The sequence below is a fragment of the Fistularia commersonii genome, chromosome 21 (assembly GCF_037954325.1).
Source record: "Fistularia commersonii isolate RoL2024-O1a breed Wild chromosome 21, RoL_Fcom_v1.0, whole genome shotgun sequence".
NCBI classification, from domain to species: Eukaryota; Metazoa; Chordata; class Actinopteri; order Syngnathiformes; family Fistulariidae; genus Fistularia; species Fistularia commersonii.
In genome coordinates this window covers 14,893,616-14,915,800 of record NC_141304.1, presented here as the reverse complement: position 1 = coordinate 14,915,800, position 22,185 = coordinate 14,893,616, and the positions used below count along the sequence as shown (strand labels likewise).

Sequence of the window (22,185 nt, the reverse complement as noted above, 5' to 3'; positions counted from 1 at the left end):
TTTTTTTGGGCCCTAATCAGCAGCTGGAACTGGATGGCGAAATCTAAAGATGGAAAAAGAAAATGGATTACGGGTTTATAATGTGTGTGTGTGTGTGTTTGTGTTTCCGAGGCAGTGGCGAGGGTCGGCGGTGTGTTATCTTTTCTCCCGTGTGGATCAATCAGATGATGTAGTGATAAGACTGTGGATTACGTTGCCATTTACACTCTCCCGGAGTGTGTATACGGCTGCGTGCGTGTCTGTGTGTATTTACTCACACATTCATCTGTTGACTCTTGCTTACACACACACACACACACACACACACACACACACACTTTGACACACACACGCCATTTCCCTGCCTCACTTTAGCAGTCAATCCAAAATCTCATCAGAGACACGCATACTTAATTTCGCTCATTTAGTTTTCATTGCCAAAAGCAGCGTGGCTAAATGTAACTGTAATTAAAATAAGGCCTGTTTTTTTCCCATTACCTATTTGGGTGACATTGCAGTGGTTAAATGAAACACTACACCTTTAAATTAAATTGCCGCAGTGAATCTAGAATCCCATTTACAACTTCCGGGACCCCTTCGGTAAGCCGTCTAGAACTCGCCAACCATACCGATCCTTGTTTTTGTGAAGGCCAATAGAAAGGAAAGGCCATTTGCGGTTTAGCGGTAACTTAATCGACTGCTGTTAATGCTTGCTAATTAGCTTCGGGATAATTAATTGGGTGAATCATTATTTTGTTAATTCATTTATTATCTGTACCGTACATCAGGCGGTCGGTCTCTGCTGTCATCGGGCCGCAGAGACGCCGCCATCCATTCGCCCGCTCATTCAGACATCATATAGAAGCATACAAGTACACACTGAGATGCTGAGAAGAAAGGGTCAAATGTTTTGGTCCAAATAATGCATTATATCTGGCCCGCTTGCCTTTTTTAACGCCAACTGGTTATATTTAATGTGAGCTTGGGCGCGCGTTCATGCGTAGGTTAGCGCGCTAGCTGGTTATGGTATCATATGGGTCAGCGGGTTGCCCCAGGCTACGGTCCCCTGTGACACTGTAATGCTCCAGATTTTGTCACACGGAGAGACCTCGCCGAATGGGGTTCTCTGGGTGACGGATTTTGCCCTCGTGAATGGCCAGCGCACCAACGCATCTCTTAAGATGCTAGATCAGGGGTGTCAAACTCATTTTCACAGAGGGCCACATCAGCATAATGGTGGTCCTCAAAGGGCAACATGTTATGGTACCAGTATAAATGTAACTGAATGTAGACAAATGTAGTGTAAGCTAAATGTAACTACTCCATAATGTTAAATAACTCATTCAAAATTTTACATATGCATTTGAATTTTAATGCATATGCTTTTAATTCCTGGACAATTTGTTGTTTTTCTGGAAGGCTAACTTTAGCATACTTAGCTCCGTGTTTGGTGTCAAAATGCCAACATAGATTGTACTCTTCGACAACCGACGCCGCCTCATAACACAAAAGACATACCGCTTTTTCTCCTTGAAGCTCAAACATGTATTGGCCTTCCCGACTTTCTGGAAACAGCCTTCCATCTGCAGCAACTTTTCTCTTCCTGGACATTTAGGGATCATTAATATTTCTCAATTCCACTTGTTGAAAATGGCATTGATGTGGATCCACTGCGATCTAATGGCGGGTCACTTCGCGGGTAACATGATCGCCATGAGTTGTAGTTTATCAATCAGGCCACATGAAATGATGTGGTGGGCCACATTTGGCCCGCGGGCCTTGAGTTTGACACTTGTGCTAGATAATCAAGTTAAATGAAATGTTTGGAGTTACGCGCTCCACCCTCAGGTGACAGCGCCCACGCCTCCGCCCAACAAGTAACAAGTGATGTGTCTGTGGAGGTTCTCAGGCAACTGGACTTGAATTTCTTCACTTGAAGACATCTCACCCCTCATCCCGGAGGCTTCTTCAGTTCTAATGAGCTGTGGGGAGTTCCCGAATATATCTGATATAACTGAATATAACTTGCTCTTTTGTTCCATCGAACGACACCCCTGTTAGCATAACAACCTCCCTTACAGCTGGTTTCTGCAGATCAACTGTAGATTCCACTTTCACAACAAGCCACCGTAACCTAGACCCGCCCGGAAAAACCTGGCAGTCATCTTCGGACACTCTCCATAGGTCATGAGAACCGAAGAAGCCTCTGTGATGAGGGCTCAAATGTTTTTAAGTGAACAAATTCAAGTCCAGTTGCCAAGACAGGAAGATTTCCACAAGAATAACAAGTGATAATTCGAATGGCTGCTTAGCCTTGGAGACCCCTCGTGTCTCCTCTGTAAATAAGCAAAGAAAATATATCAATTTCATGTAAGTAATGCTTTGTATAAGCTACTCTCTCTTGCCAGAGGCCGACCGCGCAATAGAAGCACCGTCGGGCATACCGTTCATATTTCTGATGGGTTGACCTTGTATGCTTCCCGTGTCTCTTCCAGCCTCTGCAGATAGACGACAACTTCTGCGGCCAGGACTTCAACCAGCCGCTGGGGGGGACCAGCACCATCGAGGGCGTCCCCCTCTTCATCGACAAGGACGACGGCATGACGTCGGTGGCGGCTTACGACTACCGCGGGAACACCGTGGCGTTCGTCGGGACGCGCAACGGCAAACTGAAGAAGGTAAAGCTGATTTTTATGGCTGTTGTGAGGAACGGCAACGTTTGTTGTTTCCGCGCCGGCGCGCAGGCCTCCGACCCGCGGTGGTCGCGCTGGTCATCGCTAAGTGAATCCGGGCTCTGGACTAAATAGAACTGCCTTTTCTCACGGCTTAATGGATTTTTACAGCGAATACACCTTTAATATGAAGATTAAAAGCGTCCGGCGCCAGCAGGAAGCCGGGGCGCCGCTTCAAATCCTGTTAGCTCCAAGTCGTAGCCGGCCGGTCTCTACTCTCTCTCACTCTGCGGTCGTAACATCAGTCACAAATTCATCCTCTCACCCTCCGATTTAAGAGCTTGCCTTCAAATCAACGCGAGACCTTTTTTTCTTCATCGTAGATTCAGGTGGACGGACGGGAGAAATGTAGCGACGGACGGCGTTTTCAATCGGCTAACTTCTCTTTGTCCGCCCATTCGGACACATTTCCGTAATCTCCCGCTAAGTCTCTCCCGCATTAATTCTGCCCCCGAGCGTCCTTAAATAAACGGAGGCTGGAATCTGCGAGCGGCAGGCGTCCCTCGCTCGGGCGCCGTCGAATTCACGGCCGGATTTCGTGGGATTGTTCTCCTCCCTTTTTGATTTTAGCTGTTTCAGTTAAGCCCTTTGTGTGGCAGGAAATATAAACAGGGCCGTATAACTAACTTGCTGACAATATTTATATGGAAGTAATGCTGTCTCACAATAGGGCAAAATTGAAGTTCTGTTGGTGTAGCGTAGCGGTGTGTGTCTTTGTGTGTGTGTGTGTGTGTTTGCGCGTCGGCCTACGAGGACGGCGCTCTCGGGGTAAATGGGAAGCTCATCAAAATTCACCCCGTTTCCTCGCGCGCTGTTCAGGACCTGTCATCTATTCAATATTATGAATATATAATCAGCTCGGCGTGTTTGTGCACTTTTTTAATGCGTATTTGTGTATGCGCGCCGTGTTTGTCACTCACAGCCGGCATAATAATGTACGCGGCTGCGGCGTCGCGGATTCCTGTGTCCCTTCCCGTATCAGGCGCCGTGAGGAAATGCGAAGACGACAAACGAAGACGCCATGTTGACTTGACATTCGGCGGCTGCTCGCCCGTCACGGTCTTTGTCACCTTGGCTAGCCGCGGTATGCTAGTGTGTGTGTGTGTGTGTGTGTGTGTGAGACACACAAGGATGTGGTGTTGCTCCAATCAGGAGGTTGGCGGTTCGATTCCTGGCTCCTCGCGTCTGCATGCAGAAGCTTCACTCTGAGGCTCCCCAGTGGCTCAAGATGACCCAGTTAGCGCCTGCAAGAATGGGTGAATGCTATCGAGTGGAAAGTGCTCGTGAAGGTCAAGGATCGTCAAGGAAGCTTTCACACAGAAAAGTTCTGAGAAGTGTCCGGCTCAAATTTGGTTCCAGGAAGGAGCCTCCTCCAGGGGAACCTTTTTGTTCAGCATTCCCAAAGACAATGGGGGATCATGGTAGAGAGGGGTCTGACATGTATGCCCAAAAAATCACCACCAAAGAAGAAGAAGAAGAGGAGGAGGAGGAGGATGACACAGAAAATATGGAGTTGGAGGCTGCCGCAATGTTCATGCAATAATAATGATCAGATGGTTGAGGTGTTCCTATCTTCTCCCTGCATGTGTGAAGAGCACCGTTAGCTAACTTGGCAGTTACTTTGGCCAAAATGTTGATGTTTCTCTGCGAGCCCTGGAAACGCCTCTGTGACCAGAAGACCTTCTGGACTTCTTTCGTTACTCCGCTTCTCACCGGTTTCGTCCATTTTGTCACAATGAAACATCTGAGATGGGACCATGGTAGTTTCAAAAATAGCGCAAGAAGTATCTGGGAGTGGCTTATGAGTTCCACCAATCACCTACATCACATGACTACCTATGGAACCTTAAAAAGACCCTGCTTGGAGGAGGAGCTACAGGGTTTCCAGGACCTGAGGCTTCTGGTTCTTCTCCCTGCACTGTTTTACTCCTATAGCTTTTAGCAGGTAGCTAAATGCTCTGGTCCAAACTAAGCCCTGGAAGCCCCTCTTCGGCGGAGAAGGCCAGAAGATCTTGAAGAAGATCTATCGCTCTATTTCTCGCTGCTTCTGTCACATTTTCTTGCAAGAACACATCCGACCAGTGACGATAGCACAGTTAGCAAGAAGCATCTTGGCTTCCGAGCTCCACCGAGCACGTGTTAGCTCCTATGGAAGCGTAAGAAGACCCTCCCTCAGAGTAGGAGCTGAGATGTTCCTCGGAGCAGACGTTCCTGGTTCCTCTGCTGTCCCAATGCACCCAAGAAATGTCCCAGTTCCTGAAAAAAAAAAGTCCGTACGACGTGAAATCGGCTTCATCATCCCAGGCTGGGAACACTCGTTTGTAAGAACCCGACCTGGAAGAAACGCAGCTGGGAAGATGGAGTAGATGGAGACGGGAGCAACCAGAGGTTGATCGGAGACGGGTGTGATTAAGAGAGCTGGCGTGATGAGTTAATTCCAGCGGTCGTCCGGACGCGCCGCTGCGGTCAAGGGCACGGCGGCGGGCTGGACAACGGCCGCACTTAATATTTAGGATTAAAAGTGTTCGGCTCCAAATGAATGATTCATCATCGCGGTCAGAACCTCCTCCGACTTTCACACTCTCTCCTTCTAACGCCGCCCTTTTGCGAGGAAACCCTGGAACCGAGCCGCTTCTGCCGACCGCCACTTCACAACCCCTGACCGTTTATGGATTTAATTTTCTTTTTTTTTTTTTGTTATTTTTATTTGACGTGTTTGTGCCGCGCACTTGGTTTAGGAGTTGAATTCCTGGGCTTTGCTTCCACGGGGGGCGAGCCATCTGCCGCGAGCGCATGAGGCCGGTGTGGCAGGTGGTCGGGGCTCCCGCTGCCCGGTGTGCGCCCGTTGTGGGCGTGCCAGGCTCAGGTGTGTGTGTGTGTGTGTGTGTGTGTGTGTGAGGTTTGATCTAAAGGAAAACTCTTGACTTTCTACAGCTAAATTCATTTATCCGTGGAAATGTGGCAAACACGGGCATACAAAAATAAATCCGGAAGAAACGACCATTTTGTCTGTTTTTTTTTTAAATTTTTTTATTTTTTTATTATTATTTTTTTTCATGAAAAATAATGGTCTTTTGGAAGGAGGAGACATTCATGCATATCAGGATTCACTCGCATGCAAGGAAGAGCATTCCTGCTCAGATTTCATGTTACTTTTTATGTTTTATGAAATGAGTTTAAGCCTTTTTATGCTAACGGGCTCCACTTGTTAGCTTTATGTGCAACCAGTGCATGTAGACATTATTGCGTGCACGTGTTATTTTATTTTATTTTATTTTATTTTTTTAAGGATACATTGCATTTATTTATTGATTTATTATCTGTACGGTTTGTCCTGCGCTCAGGAGCTTTTCCCCATCTGTCATTGGGCGGAATCGGTCGATCCCGGGTCCACATGTAGAGACATACGACCCATCGCCCTTTCATTCGCATGTCTGGACGATTCGGGTCCTCCGGTGAACCTCCTGCACGTCTGTGGACCGCGGGAGGAACCCGGAGAACCCGGAGATGAATGCAGGTGATATCGATCGGCTGACCATTGACGAAGTGGCCTAATTGATCGGCGATATCCTGCCGGAGTGTCCGCTCTTTGTATTGTCGGCCTCGAAGGACTGCACCCTCATCCGAAGAGGGACAAACACACAAGAAGAGCAAAGAATAATAGACAAGGAGCTGTGTGTGTGTGTGTGTGTGTGTGTGTGTGTGTGTGTGTGTGTGTGTGTGTGGCTGACCTACCCCCGGCCCCCCCGCTTTGTGCTCCTTCCTTCTGAGGAGGACACTTCAATAAAAAAATTCCTAATCAGGAAATGTGGTGATGGGGAAGCGCCTGCCTTCTTGCCTGTGTGTGTGTGTGTGTGTGTGTGTGTGTGTGTGTGTGTCATCGCTTGGCTCGGATAGTGAGCCACGAGTTGTTTGACCCGGGCAGCAGCACAGAGGCCGGCTTTGTGCGGGCGTTTGGTAGCCCTCGGTCATTAGTTCACACAACTGCATGCAGTAACACACACACACACACTCACACACACTCACACACACACACGGAACAGACGAGAGCTGGAGACGTGTGGAACGATGAAAGGGGTTCGATGCGGCGTGGGAAAAAGGAGCGAGATGAAAAAGGGATGATTCTCACGTTGCGTTTTTATATTTTTCCCGGCTCCTCCCCCGACACCACAAACAAGAAAAACTAAATGTGTCATTTTCCACGACGGCTTCTTCTTCCCGCTGACAGCGACGCTCACCTTCTCCGTCTCTCACCTAAAACAAGAACCTTTTTTTTTTTTTTTTTTTTTTGCTATCAAATCAGCGTGAACGTGCGAGGCGGCCATCTTGAGGCGTCTCGATGTTTTTATTTTCATTTTTTGAGAGATAAAATGCATTTTCCGTCAGTACGGCTGCAAACTCCCTTCGTCGACCGTTTTTCAAGTGCGAGATGTTTGCTAATTCAGAAGAAGCTCCACTTACGACTTGACTTTGTTCTTTAAACCGAAACGTTTGAATCTATGTTTCGATGTAAACCCCCGTTGATCCGTTCTCCCGAAACATCCTGTACACTTTTGAAACTTTTTTATGGGTTTATTTGCGGCAAAAATACAAAAAATCCTTCTCTAAATCAGCAGAAGTAAAGCTAACTTGCATATGAGACCCTTGCTAATGCTAACGCTATCTCCAGCTAGCTGTTTTTCTTCATCAAAATAAACAACTTTTGTATTTTTTTGTAAGACTTTAGACCAGACTTAGGCATTTAAGGGGCCGTCAAACTATTCTCTTTGAATATTTTAATATGATTATTTTTTTACAATATTCAATATTCAAATTTTACCTTATTTTTATGTGTATTAGTATTTATTTTCTAGTATTTTTATAAGTATTTTCAATCCATATTGAATTTAGAAACTCCTTGATTTTTCCTTTTGTTTCATTTTGTTTGGACAATTAGATTTAAAATCATGTTGGTACATTTATATGATCATTAACGATTTTAACGTTGAAATAACACGGACCTGCAGAGATGTTTTGCGTAATCCACTCCAAGAAGTGAGATGTGATGGCGTGCAGTGATCACTACCCCCCCCCCCCCCCCTCGACATTTCCTGCAGGAAGAGCGTGCACGTGGAAGGGCACGCACGTGCAGACGCGTTTGTGATGTTAGCCTGTAAAAGTCAGGGCGCCGGATTGTTTCATCTCTTTGAAAAAAGGGTTGTGATACTTTGGTTGTAAGCATAATGAGGGGGATTCTTAAAAGATAGAATTCAACGACACACACACACACACACACACACACACACACACTGATCCACCCATGCAGCCTCATTAAAGCGGCGACCAGCTAACTACACCTTTATCCCACCAGAGCCTCATCTGCTGTAATGATCCATATTTCTAACAAGCATTAGCCGCTTTAAGGGACGTTTCTAATTGCCGCGGGTTCGTCGTCCCCGAATCTAATCTGAAGCAACATCTCCGCTGGATCGCAGGCTCTTCACCGACGCCTTCGCAGCTAATGACGTCCCCAACGCGACCCAGCGGTTTCGGTGCGCTTCATGTTTGTTAGCAGGATTAATGAGAATGAAGTTAGCCCTTAGCTATCTGATTGTTGGGAAGGTCCGCGGCCGGATTCCTTCCCGTGTGGAGTCTCCATGTTCTCCCCGTGTCTGCGTGGGGTTCCTCAGGGTTCTCCGGACACATGCAGGAGCTTCATTGGAGACTCTAGATTGTCCAGACGTGAATGAATGGTTGCGTTTCTCTGGATGAATGAAGGTGGCTGTTATATTTATTGTATAAATGCAGATAGCACAGCTTTCTTCTGTTCCTCGCGTAAACCTATAGATGCACAGCCATTTGTACCGCCTTTCCATAGATGCACAGTTTATCTACAGATAATCTTTATTTTCACTTTTTTTGTCGTATGTTACATTCATTCTATATACTTTTGTATTTATATATTTATAGTACCTCCCCCAATTTGCCCTTGGGGACAAATGAAGTTTTCCCATGCTGAATTCTGAATGACAGTGAATTATTATGTCTATAAATGATGTGTGAATGGTTGTACGTCCAGTTGAGGTGTGAATGGTTGCATGTTTTTATATGACATTTGAACGCTAGGATAAAACATTATTGATCCCAATTGGGGAAATTGGAGTCATGAAAGGGTGAAGAGTTGTATGTCCTTATGCAGTCAGGGGAGGCAGGAGAGGCTGTGCCTCACTTGCCAAGTTTGGAAAGAGAAAAAAAAAATCATTGTGATTTTTCATTGAACTTCACCAGTTTTACAAGTTTTTTAATCAAAACCGCTGGATTTTCACATTTACTGTTCAAATACTGAGAAGAGACGTGCGGCGAGGCCCCCGACCGTTGAGCCTCATCGTAGATTGCACGATGACGGCCGACTGCCGGCATACTCTGCGCTAACACCGTATTACTGTCTATTAAAATAGAGACAGTCTCTAATAAAAACCCTTTTGCTATATGAACAACATTTCCCATGCACAGACTTTTTTTGTCAATAACTGTATATGTGTTACTAGTTTCTTGTGCTGCCAAGAGCCACCAAGTGAGGCACGCAGTTCCCCTGCCTCGTGGTAGGGGGCGCTCACGACCCCAGGGATTCTTCTTGCGACTCCTCGGCTGCAGAATTCAGCGACAGCAAGCTCGAGTTAGCAATTCAAGTGCAGCCATCCTTTTATTTTTTCCTCTCCTCACTGTCAAAATGGAGGATTACGTCTCCAAACTAGGATCATTTTCTAAATTGGACTCACATGGACTTCATTTATAAGTAAATGTATGACCATTTTTTTTTTTTTTTTGATTAAATGTGTTTTTTTTGTGTGCTACCCGTAGTATGTGGGAAGAAAGCTGACATTAAACATAAAACGTTAACTGCTGCATATCAAATGGTGAAAAAGCTACTCTGTAGGGTTTGTAAATGTGATTTTGATGAAGTCTGAACTTCACCGCACGTGACCGGGGTGAGCGGTCGTTTGTTTGTATTTGCGGCCCCGTGACCGCCTGGCGGCCGGTCCCGATAGCAGCTTAGATATCGTCCCACCCCCGCGACCCCGAGTGAAGGATAAACAGATAATGATGAATGAATGAATATCTTAGCGCTAATACCGCGTTAGCCCGCTCCGGCGGCGGTTTGAGTTGCAACGCACGGCACCGAATCCCCGGCGCCGAGGGTTAACAAGGCGAGGCGTCGAATAAGAAAGGGGACGCCGAGAGCGAGTTAGCAAAGGACACGGAGGGAAGAGAGAGGCGAGGAGGAAGGGAGGGAGAAGGCGATGAATAATAAATGCGCGATGCTAGAATCCATTTTTGCAGGAAGATTAGAAGAGTGCGGTTTGCCAGACGGGATGCTCACATGACGGTAGCGCGGACCCAGACAGCCCAGTTCTAGGCCGGCACTGCCAGACATCTCGGGGGACGAAACATGAAAGAACCCCCGCTACTTTTTTCAAGAACAGCTAAGCGTCCAATCAGAGCCGCCCCCTTCATGCAAATTATTTAAACAATCAGTTAAGAAATACCCAAGTTGATAGTATTTTCCTGCAGATTTTTTTTGGGGGGGGGAATTTGTATTCATTTTTCACTGCTGCATCATCGCACGCAGGAGATGCTCGTTTCCCCTGTCGACGCAACCCATAAAAGTTAATACGGAAAACCTCAAACTGCTGTATTTTCCGGCAAGTAAGCGCTGCAGAGATGTGCTGGGATCCGTGCGGTGCTTTGCATGTGGTCTGTCTGTGCACAAGCATCGTTTCTCGTAATTGGAGTAAAGGAGGGAAGACCGGGAGCGCCTTCCGTTCGTGCGCCGCCGGAGCCGAGTCGCCAAACAGGAAGTGTCTCTGCGAAGGCCGGACCTTCGCCGGGGTATTTAAACGAAACCCCAACCCGCGTATCGATAATTTATTAGCGTCGAAACGGGACCCGTTTACTTCCCGCTCGGCTCGGATGTCCCGAGCTATAACGTTACGTGCAGGATATGGAGTCCTGTTTACCCGTTCCTGTTTTCTGACCTGAACCTGTTCAGGGTTCCGTATTTAGTCAGGTATTTGTGCCCACGGCCGTCAGAGGGTACAACAGAAGTCTGGACGGCGCACGACCGACCGTCCGGAAGGGCGTCTGCGTTCTCACAACCTCGCTACTTCACCCATCATCACCTAACTCTATTTATTTTATCCCCGTTGGTCTTCACCCCATTGCATCCTGCTTATTTGTCTTCCTTTTTGTCATCGCTATTATCACTCTGTTTATGTTCCTATCCTTGTTGTTGTTTTGGTTGTCTATTTTCACCCTTACTGCCCCTCTGTTGTCCATTCTTATCCTTGATGTTGTTGTTGTTTTTGTCTCTGCGGAATTTGGTCTTCTAATTGTCTCCATTTCTATTTATTGACGCGATAACCGCTACGCTGCTTTGACAAAAGAATGTCCCCTTATCTTCTGATGAGAACCAAAATGTAAATAATCTGTAGATTCGCCAAATCTCTTCAGTTCGAACGCCCATGAGTGGGCGGATGGGCGGTAGTCGTGGTAACGCATCGTCCTCTTTTTCCTCCACGGCTCTCCAACACGCCACCACATAGCGGAACTCCGCTGTCGCGCATGAAAGATGGCGACCTCGACCTTTATCTCCTTCAGCTACTTTCGCCCTTCCTGGGATTCGGCTGACGTTTCCCCCCCCCGGCTCGGGTTTCCATCTTAGGACGTCCACACGGTGTGTCCTCCAGGGCCGTGTTGGGTTTTAAGTCGATACGCCAACGTTCTGGAGCTCTTCTGGTGTTGACATAGGACGCAGTGAGTGAAGGGGTTGGAGGAGGAGGAGGTGTCTTGTTTTGGCACAGCTGACTCCACAGCTGAAACAGCTCGCAACACACCTGGTGGACGACATGTGCCAAGGCCCGATGGGCAAACTGGCGGTATGTGCGCGACACACACACACACACACACGCACATATTTCTCAAGCTCAGCAGCCAAAACGAGCCTGCTCACACAGGTATGCTGCGTTGGATAGCAGCAAAGTGTCCAGAGGGTAAAGCATGAGTGTCACAGCGGGTGTAGATTACCTTTGGCCCAAAGAGGCGCTATCTCAAACACACACACATGCACACACACCCGCGGAGTGTCAGTCGTGTCCAACACACTCCTTGCAATTAAACCCAGCAGCTCACCGCGTACGCCTTTGGCCGAGAGCGGCGTTGGCCACGTCCGCAAGGTACGCCGATCGAGCGCGAGCGGAAAACTCCCCCTTCCAAAGGGACGCCGACGATAAATCCTTCAATAACGGATGCCGAGTGTAAATGAAGTGTAAATATGTTTTGCCGCTATCGAATTAGCTAATCTTGTGTGAAGAATGCAGACGGCGGCACGTACACATGCGCCGTCTTATGGGAAGCGACTGAAGCGGGCTTATCAGATTATCCATTGCCGAGCTAATGCCGTAACTACATAATAGATTGTTTTTGATTAGTTCCTCTGGTTTAGTGATGTTAAGGTGATTAACATTTATACAGAGAGGAAACAAATAACCACTTGTCTAAATGCGCGGGTCAAAAAGCGAGGTCTCATTTTGGTCGATCGCCTCGCGGCGTCGTATCAGTCGGCGCGTCTGGTTATCACTGACACCATTCTAATCATTTTCGCTTTGGGTGTGCTTTTTTTTTTTTCTTTTTTCTTTTTAACCGTGGCATCACAAGACGGTCATACGGCTCGGGAGCATTTAAAGGCCAGCGTACAGAGCGCTCCTTTCAAACTAGCGAAAGAAACAAACACACGCTCACACAAGACAAAGAGGGAAGTCAAAACGCTAGCGCTCCCCACGTTCTTCCTTCCCGCACGGCGTGGCGTCGTCTCCCGCCGTCCGGCTAATTGTCGCCCCGGAAGGGAAGGGCTTTCACCCCAAGTCTCCTCGCGGCGCTAGCTTAGCTGATGCCTTTTTCGGCCGATTCTCCTCCTGACTGGTTCCGGATGAAGATATAAGAAAAGTCGCTCGCCGGAGAACATGGTACCCAGGAATATGCTAACAACGGAGCTAATTAAATCACAACTCACTCACCACATTAGACTCATCTTACTCACTCCCTCTGCTCTGATTGGTTGAGTCATTCTCTCCGTGGCTGCTTATGTTCCCGTCAAGCCCGGTGTTTTCTTTCTTTATTTTTTAAACACATTTACCACGTCATGTTTTGTAGCATGTAAAGGATTCTTAGTTAGGTTTTAGGGGTATTGCAGTAAATAGAGGCTTCGCAAGAGCCATTAACTAGGTGGACCGACGGGAGCGAGACTTCTTTGGTCCTGTTTCCATGACAACATAACGTTTCGTGTGGTGGCGATGCGTACTGTCGTACACGTGCCAGGCCAGCGGGTGCGAACGTCAACAATGGCGGGAATTTGGGTACTTGTGTGGACCGATGGTGAGGTGGAGTGACCCTGAGGTACGAGGAGGGTCGATTCCAAGAGGATGTAGACTGGGAATCGTGGTAGTCCAAGTACTCTGGACGCCGCCGTCGTTGTTACGGTCGATCGGTCCATCGTCAGGAGCTGCAAACGCCGTCCTCGCGTAGATGGTCGCCCAAAAGCGCATCTGGCGTTGTCCCCCAAAAATGTTGTTGCCGCAAAAGGGGCGTGACGCATCTAAACGAATTTCCTTATCGACATCTGATTAACGGCACCCACATTCCAGAGGGTCTGGCCAATTTGTAACCACGCTCCGCGCTAATGCAAACATCCAACGATTCGTTTCAGACGCAGGGCAGCACCCTTTGTGTTGAAAGGAAAAGTCGCCGAAGTCATACCGACTCGAAGTGGGCGCAATGGCGCCTTTGTATCGGAGGAGCTCAATTGGAGCACCTCTTGTTCCGGCGGCGGCTTTCGAGTGATTAGCATCGGGGAAGATATCGGGGTGCCGACACCCCTGAGGGTTTATTATCTCCGGTGTTCAAGCAGTTAAAACCCGCAGGATCTGGCATAAAGAGGGAGTCTGACCGGACTCGGCGCCGTTCGCCCTCCGGCGCATTTCTTCCTTTTTACCTTTTCCCTATTTCGTGCTTCAGGTCATCCTCCTCCTCGATACCCCGTCCGGACTCTCTCGAGTCCGAGAGGCACGGCGAGCTCAACGCCGCCGCCTGTGAAATATTCATCCGTCCTTCCCTTCGTCGAGATGTTTCAAGCTCAAGCTTTCTTTAATTAGTCATGTACGCGCCGTATGCATCTCTGGTCTTGCTGCCTGCTGCTTGTTTCCCTCTCGCTTCCTCACTCCTTCACCCGGAGCCTGGTGTTTTTCCTCTTTAATTTGCTCGCATCGCAGCTACTCGCTCCCTGCTTCTGTCTGTCCTCCGCGGAATTAGTCATTAGCTGACTGACTGAGCTGATTGCATCAATTCCCAAGGCTAGCATTTGTTTGTGCGTCTTCTTTCTTTAAACTCCCGTTTCCTCTCCCCGTTCACTCCCCGGACACTCTCTCCCCTCCGGAGTCCTCCCTCCCATCTTATTTTTACCCTATTTACCTTCCCTTCACCCTCCCTCCCTTGTCATTTCACCATTCCCCCCCCATCTCCGGTACGTCCACGGACGCGAATTTTTGTTTAAGCTAGCCAAACGATGCTCACGCGCTCCCAAAAGCCCCCTTTTCCTCCACCTTCCTCCATTTCGTCTCCATATCATTACCCGCGTAATGTCATTTCAAAAGTAGCCGACGCCAATTAAGTCCCCACTATGATATTTAATTGGTCATTTGCTGCGGCCGCTGAGTGAATGCGGCGTCTCCATGGAGATGGTTTAGCCGGGCCTCTCGCAACACGCGCGGCCATTTCGGAGACGGTTTCCATCTCCCAGCGGGCACGCCGATGGCCCGGCCAGCTAGCGACACTGCCAAGAGCGGACACCGAGGGGTTTCCACTGTGTTTGGTCGGGGTTGAGGGGTTGGTGGGGGGGGGTTGGGGCTAACAAATGGCAGGAAGAGAGACATTCCCTTCTGTCTCCCCTTCCTTGTCTCCCTGCCACCACTCCCTCGCCGCCCCTCCATCCATGTGTTGCCGGTGGATTAAGCTAATTAAAGCGCCACAAACAGGGTCCCCCGAGAGAGGCTGCAAGCACGTAATGACATGGAGTACACAGGCACACAGAATAAGGAAAGCGGGGAGGAAACACGAGAACAAGCTCGCGTACAAGCCACGCATGAACTACCGCGGCAGCAGATACCGAGGACTTGAGCAGAAACAAAAGATGTGTTTTTATCTGGAGCTCCTCAACCAGCGCCCCGGTTCAAACCCAGGTTGCGTTCTCAGTCTACGACCGGGGTTTTGCCGTAAAGACTCCGGAGTCTGCGTTATCCTCCCATAAGAGGCTTGCGCTGTCGATTTATGGGTCACCGCCAGTGAACTGGTGACCTAGAAATATGGATCCTGTTTTTTTTTTCCCTCTCACCAGATATGCTTTTATGGACCTGCAGGATTAATTCCGGAACATGACTACATGAGCGTCATAGGGGACGTTAATAACCGCAAATGTAACCGTCAGTTGAGCATAAGGAACGATCAATAGCCTCCTGTACGTTCGACGGTCAAACTACATGTATTTGTGAAGTCACCGCAACCGAGCTTCAGACGCTCCGTGGTTGACTTACGAGGAAATGCTTCTAGATGGCATTGGGCGTCCTTGGTCCTTCTAACGGAGCCGGTGAAGATAACTGCTCTGTTCCTTGCACTTACGTACACATCGGCCCGTTCTTGACAAGCAAGAAATGAAGCGACGGAGTTCTTCTGGCCACACAGAGGAACATTATTTTGGTCAAAATAAGTGCAGACTTAGCTAAGAGCTAACAGGGTTCTTAACCCGGCCAAGCGGTGCAGGGAGAAGCTCTGGCTGTTATTCCCCTCACGCTGAACATGGACGCTGTGGCAGCTTCGATCAGTATGTTCTCCTTGTCGTCTTCCTCTCCCTTGCGCTGATTTTTTTTTTTTTTTTGGTGCTTACAGTTCATGTAGCAGAGGCTTGCGCCACATTAGCCGCTACCGAGGTCCCTCACTGGCTGTGAGAAAGCAAAGATGGAGTATGCTAGTTCCTGGGACAGAAGATGGACAGTTCCTGGAGCTGCATTCTTAGAACTTGCCCGTCCAAAAGTGGCTAGTGTAGCTTGCAGCTCATGTTGCTGTCCGGGCGGAGCTGGTTAGCATGCTAACTTTCATGGCAAACCAAAGCAAAGGCATCTTAAAGATGCGTTTCCGCCATAAATCTGGTCGTATATGAAGGCACGCTGTGTCATTGACACAAAGACAGAAGGACATGCTCGCCGAAACAAACCGCAACGGGTGGAAGCAAAGGATTTATCCAGTCACACAGAAAGACAGGAAGAGGGCGAATGCTGTGTCACTTAGAAGAGATTCCTTCCGGATGTTTCTGCTTACAGGATATTGGCGCTTTCTCTGGAAAACTGCCTGCTTCTACAGAACCCTATTGGATTACTGATAACCTTGGAATGGATAGGGCCGGCACAGATGGTGTGTATCTAATAGAGCGAGGAGGGGGAAGCGATGAGTGCACGGGTTTCTTTCTTAGTTTGTTGGTCTTTTCTCTGGTGATTTCTGCAAAATTCTCTCATTCCGTATCCAACTTTCCCCCCCCTATTAAATCGTTTTAAGGTATTTTCCTAAACGCGGTCCGCTTTTCTGCTTTAATTTCCTTCCTGCACGTTTGCCTCCACCTCTCCGAGAAACAGGAGGTATCGCTACGAGCACACACCCAATAATAAGGCTCCAATAACATAGCGGGTATTTACTCCAAGTTGTCGCTAAATCCCCCGGTGGCGGGGGCCTGCTCCTGGGTTGCCATAGCAACAGTAGTCAGGGCAGCCACGGCTAGCGATAGCGAGGGGAGAGGAAGGATGAGAAGGAGAGAGCAGCGATGTTTGCGGCGCCGGCAGGGGATTTGAGCGCAGTCACAATATTAAAACTGGGTTGATCCGACGGCGCCGAACGTTAAAAGTTGCATCCAGCGCAGAGCTGGGAGTGCAGCCGCAGCCGGGGTTGGAAATAAGTGGGCTTGTAGGTCATGTTTACCCTGCGCGTGCATGTGTGTGTGTGTGTGTGTGCGCGCATGATAAAGAAACCGAGAGGAGGGGTGAAACTGCGGAGATGGCAGTCGCTCTGGAAGGCCTCGTGGCGTGCACGGGCGCTCCTGTTTTTTTTTTTTTTTTCGCCACGCCGATGAGCTACGCGTTAGCGCTAACCCACGTGCACGACGAGCCTGCAACGCAGCGCTATAGGAATACGTGATGAGCGAGCGCCGAGCCCGACCCGCGTGGGATTTTATACGTCGCGGGTGCTAATATTAGCGTGCGAAGAGCTGCATATTGTCGAGCACGCACGCACGCACGTACGTACGTACGCGCGCGATATCATCACTGGCGGACTCGAATTGGACGCTGATATCCGCAAATAGACAAACGGACCCCGGCTGTAATGAATTATTACTTCGCCGAAACAACTCACTCATGGCTTCCATCGGACGATTTTTATAAACACCTCTCCCCACCTCTTGAGTCAATACCGAGCTGACAAACCACCGCCATTGGCTGAAAGATGGGAAAAGAATTACAAAAACACAGTTGGAGTGGGGAGGGAGGGGGGTCTCCTCACCGTATACAGTGCAGAATAGTGCAGCAGAGACCGGGTACACGGCAAACAGGCAGTTAGTGTCAGGACTCTGATGGAAAATCCATAGTTTCATTACAGGCCTAGTTGTATGAATGTGTCTGGGAGGGAAGCGGGGCTCCATCACGGGCCCTACGGGAGCCCAAATGGCCGCATTTAGTGACGCGGTGGAGTGAAGATGAGGCGAGGGGGTCAAGGCTGCCGCTGGGAATGAAATGTTTCGCGCGGGCTGAAAAGAAGCCGGAGGATAAAAAGTTTAAACGCGCCGACGGCCGAGATCGTTCCCAGATAGAGTCCTGACGCGCTGCTTCTGCGCAACCGCGAGCTTTTAAATGCAGGGATGTCAAACGTACGGCCTGCGGGCCGGTACCGGCCCACCGGGGGGTCCAATCTGGCCCGTGGAATAAATCTATAATTTGAAAAAATACACACAAATTTAAAATGAAAATGCAGTTCTTATATTGTCTGCTAGTGCTGCACTGTTTTAGTGAGTGTTAGCAACATGGCACAACACTATGTGACTTCCGGGTCTGTAAATAGCATTTTTAGCTTCCGCGTTGGCACAGACAATCTCATCAGCAAGATGTCGGTGTCTAGAAAAGAAGTGGACATGGAGTGCAGGATGTTCCAAGAAAAATGGGCCACTTCTTATTTGTTTGTCGCGGTTAATAAGAAACCTGTATGCTCGCTGTGGACGCAGCAAGTTTCGGTGCCGCCACGCTATGACTTTTACCGACCCGGCCCTCTTGACATCAAATTAGGCCCCCGGACCAAAATCAGTTTGACTGATTCTAATATAATGTGACTGCAACGCTGCGGGTCACCCCTTAATAGCATTCTTAGCAAACAAATGTGAGTTAAAACATCATTATCATCTTTTATTCCTTTAAGATAGATTTGATTATGTGGAAGGCGACAGCAGTTAGCGCTTCCACTTCACAGTGAAAAGGTCCCTGTTTGCCTTTCTGTTTGGAGAGTCCATGTGGAGAACATGGACTCCACATCGTCCAACCATGTCAATGAACGGTTGGACGCCGTCTTATGTGGCTCTGCCATCGATCCAGAGGGAACCCCGACTCTCGCCTGACGATAGACTCCAGCCTCCTCGTGACATTGATTGCAGGATTGGCGGTATCGCGCCTGAATGAATGAATGAATGAAACAAATGACCTGAAATTTACAGTTCGAAATAGGTTCCTCATCCTGTTTTATCACCGAAAAAAGCTGAAATGACGAACTGCATGGAAAGCATGGAAGTACCCTGAGTTGCTGAGAAGGGTTTGAGGTGAGTTAATGTGCGAGAAAGTAGCGCCCTGGAGCTTCGGGCTATTGTTTGTTCGTCCAGGTGATTAGAGTTAAGAGGCAAGCTTTAAGGGAAATTAGCTTTCGATTGGGCCGTTTGATAAAGAGGCAGGGTTGTAATTGTTAGTGACCTCCAGGACCGCGGAGTAAAGATCAAATGAGACTTATTGTCGGCGGTAATGTGGATTGACTTTGAAATTGTGTTTTATTTTGTTTTCTAGCGTCGGGACGCCGAGACAGTAGAAACAAATCCACGGCCTCGTCTTCTGGCCGCCCTTCGATCGAACGGTCACATTCAAAGGATTTGTTTTGCAAAGTTTGGGTTTTATGGTAATTGGAGATGTCTCTGTTTCCTTCCACCCCCAATTTATGCACTATCGCTAGTATTTCCATAATATAGTACTACGTTTATTAAAAATGTATCAAAGCCGGCTAACTAATCGCACGCCCTCAGACGTTCTTCCCCCCTTGTAGGATCCACACGACAAGGTGGATTTAGAGCTGCCTTAGAAGATAACTATTCCTCACCAATTACGCTTGACGTTTTACTTCACGAAAGGTAGCCGGAGCTTCTCTCCAAGCTGCCGTAAGGTTTTCAGCATCAGCTCCCCTTGTATTAAAAGCCTAGATAAATCCATATGTATGAGTCAGGCATTGCTCCGCCTGCCCTGGATCCAACAGGCAGCGGCAAGGGACCGGAGTTGTATCTTTCTATTCCACGACTATTTCAATATGGCTACTTACCTGGCACGCTGACCGACTGGGCAAAACCGCAGCCTCCTCCGCAGGGTGTCCGGCCTCTCCCTTGGAGATAGAGTGAGAAGCTTAGTCACCTGAGAGTAGGCACAGAGAAGAGCCAGATGAGGTGGCCGGGACACCTGATTCGGAGGCCTCCAGGCATCTGACCTTGTCCCAGCAGTCGATGGAGTCTCAGGGAAGACTCGGGGTATGCTGGAGTGACCTTGTCTCACGGCTAGCCTGGGAACACCTCCGGCTTACCTCAGAGATGCTGGGCCACTATGGCACACTATGGTACACTATGGTACACTATGGTACTCTACGGACTTCTGGGCACTTCGGGCACTACGGACTTCTTGCCCACTTAGCAAATGGAACAAACATCCACATTTGACCCTTCATGTTTTCCCCGATAAGCCGGAGGTGCCGACATGGCAGTGGCGCCTTGTCAACTGGAGCACACCTCACGGACAAACACAACCGCTGAAAACGGGTACTCGTCCGATCAGGTTCAGTAACAGATGTGGTTTCAAATAATCATGGCAACCCATTCATAAATGTATGCTCGAATGCAAAAGACCAATTTGAAAGCCACTTTGAAGGAGCGTAATGTAGGTCATACATTAATTATGTTTTATTATCTATAGATGATTCTCATGTTTGTCAGTGGAGGTGACGCCGGATTGTCATGCTAGGAACCCCGGCAGACGAGAACCCGCTTTTCTCACCCAGTATTTTGCGTCGCACTCGGCTTTAGGCTCCCCATCCATCCAGCCTTCCACCTGGCTTCCTCCCCACCTGGTGGCTGATGGATTGACAGCTTTATTTTCTGTCACTCTACTTGTCTCGGCGTGTAACCGACCGGATGATATAATGCCCGCCTCTTCGGGGGAAAAAAAAAAAAAACAATTTCTCAGAGGAAGCGTGCCGAGCGACGGCATCGGGGAGGGTTAGCAGAAGCGTAGGAGCGAAGAAACGCTAGCATATCCACGCACGTATAATCAGACTGATTGCCGGCGGCGGGCGAGTCCTCCCGTTGCATCATCTCTCTAATGGAACGGTCCTGCGTCACTCCGAGCCTTGCAGAGTCCTCGGGAGAACCGGCAGAAGTCACTAGGGGGGCGGAAGGTTCTGTTTTGAATGCCGGTCTTCTGCTTGTTTACCGTCCATGAATCGGCTAAACCCGAGTGTTTTGATGTGTGCAACGTTTACAAAGACGGTTTTATTAGCGGTCCGATCGGCGTCTATCGGCGAAATGGTTTATGCCTGAATGGACGGATGGATGAAAAAAACGGAACGAGCGATGTTTTAAAATTCATAAAAAAAAAAAAAAAGCTTTCTTTTTTTTTCTGCTTCAATCCTGGGAAAAAAAAAAAAAAAAAAAAAGCTGTATTTCTTTGTGCTGATTTAACCAACATACATTCTCGTGCCGTTCCCATAATTACGACACCCCTTTGAGATGAGCATTCCCTCGCAAACACTCCCTGCGTGACTCCCTTTTTTTCAGTCCTCTTGAGAGCAAGAGGCAGCCAGAAGCAATGAAAATTGGGTAAAATGTTCCCGGAAAGTAGCTTTTCCCCACTGGGACGCCTCAACGCAGGGTTTCTGAGTTAGCATTCTCCGTCTTTATCACCGTTCCTTACTCTCCTGGATATGTGGGATGCAAATTTGCCTTTGTGTTCTGGGGGGGAAGGGTTCAAAATGAAAGCGTACAAGATATGATTTGAAAGCACGCATACCTGAATATGTATCTTCTGTGGGTTGTAGACAAACTTCCATACAATATGTGGTGGGCGGGGAAAGGTGAGACGTTCAAGGGAAAAGGAAATGGTGCGTACAGAACCGGGAGTCGGAGGAAATCGAGAGCGCCTCCTTGCCAGACCTCGCCAATTAGCTGCTTGAAAAGCCTCGGCTAGTTAATTTCACCGTCGGTGTGGACACACAGAGCGGAGGGAGTCATCCGGAAGAGAAGAAAGGGGCAGGAAAAGAAAGAAGCTTTTCAGAGAACAAGAGGGAGCCAGAAGAGTTCGAGCTTTTGAAAGAGGCGGCGGGTTCACCGGGATTAATCCACCGACCGATGCCAACCCAACCTATCGATTGTCCAGTCCAGTCGGATTTCATTTGCATGGTGCCAAGTGTCTGGTGACACTTTCCAGGTGAAGCGGGTTTTGGACCACACACTTAAAGATCATCGACAGAAACACAAAAGAAGTGCCCGGCAACAAGGAAACACTGCCTTTTAGCGGCAAGGGTAGAAAGAGATAGGAGAGTGATAGGGATGTTGAGGGCCTGCACAAATGATCTCACACTCTAGCGCTAACAGGTGCATGCTAAAAGCTGAAATGATACCAATAATAAAAGAAAAAGAAATGGTGGACGCCTGGCAGGACTGGCGCCGTAGATCAAACCACGGGACCTGGGAAATAGGAAGCCCAAGGACTCGGGAGGAGATACGAGTACTCCGATTGTCTTGGGCACCCGTTGGTGGTGAGGTGAGAGTGAATAAAATTGATAAAGGAACACGGCAGGGATGTAAAATTAAAAAAAAAAAAAGTAAAAATTCAGTCGGAGCCTCTGGTGTGGTTCACGGTTTCAAGAAGACCCTCCCAACCTAGATGTCCGATTAGACAGTAACCTACATATTGTATCATGCGCAGGAATTACAGTTAATCCTGGGTGTCACGGGACGTTTCCTTACATTAACCACGTTTGAACACACGAACCCCCGCTTGAACGGCTTATCGCATGCTTGAACATAGCTAATGACTCGCACGTGGTAGGGCAGGTC

General features: G+C 48.5%; 1 protein-coding gene across 4 annotated transcripts in view; it reads left to right on the top strand.

Moving 5' to 3' along the window:
- Positions 1 to 22,185, top strand: part of plxna1b (plexin A1b) — a 211,125-nt gene that overhangs the window by 47,303 nt on the left and 141,637 nt on the right. For all 4 annotated transcript variants that reach the window (XM_086168083.1, XM_086168082.1, XM_086168081.1 and 1 more), the window contains exon 3: positions 2,475 to 2,657. In XM_086168083.1, coding sequence (XP_086024209.1) covers positions 2,475 to 2,657 — 183 coding nt within the window. The remainder of the gene's footprint in view (positions 1 to 2,474; positions 2,658 to 22,185) is intronic.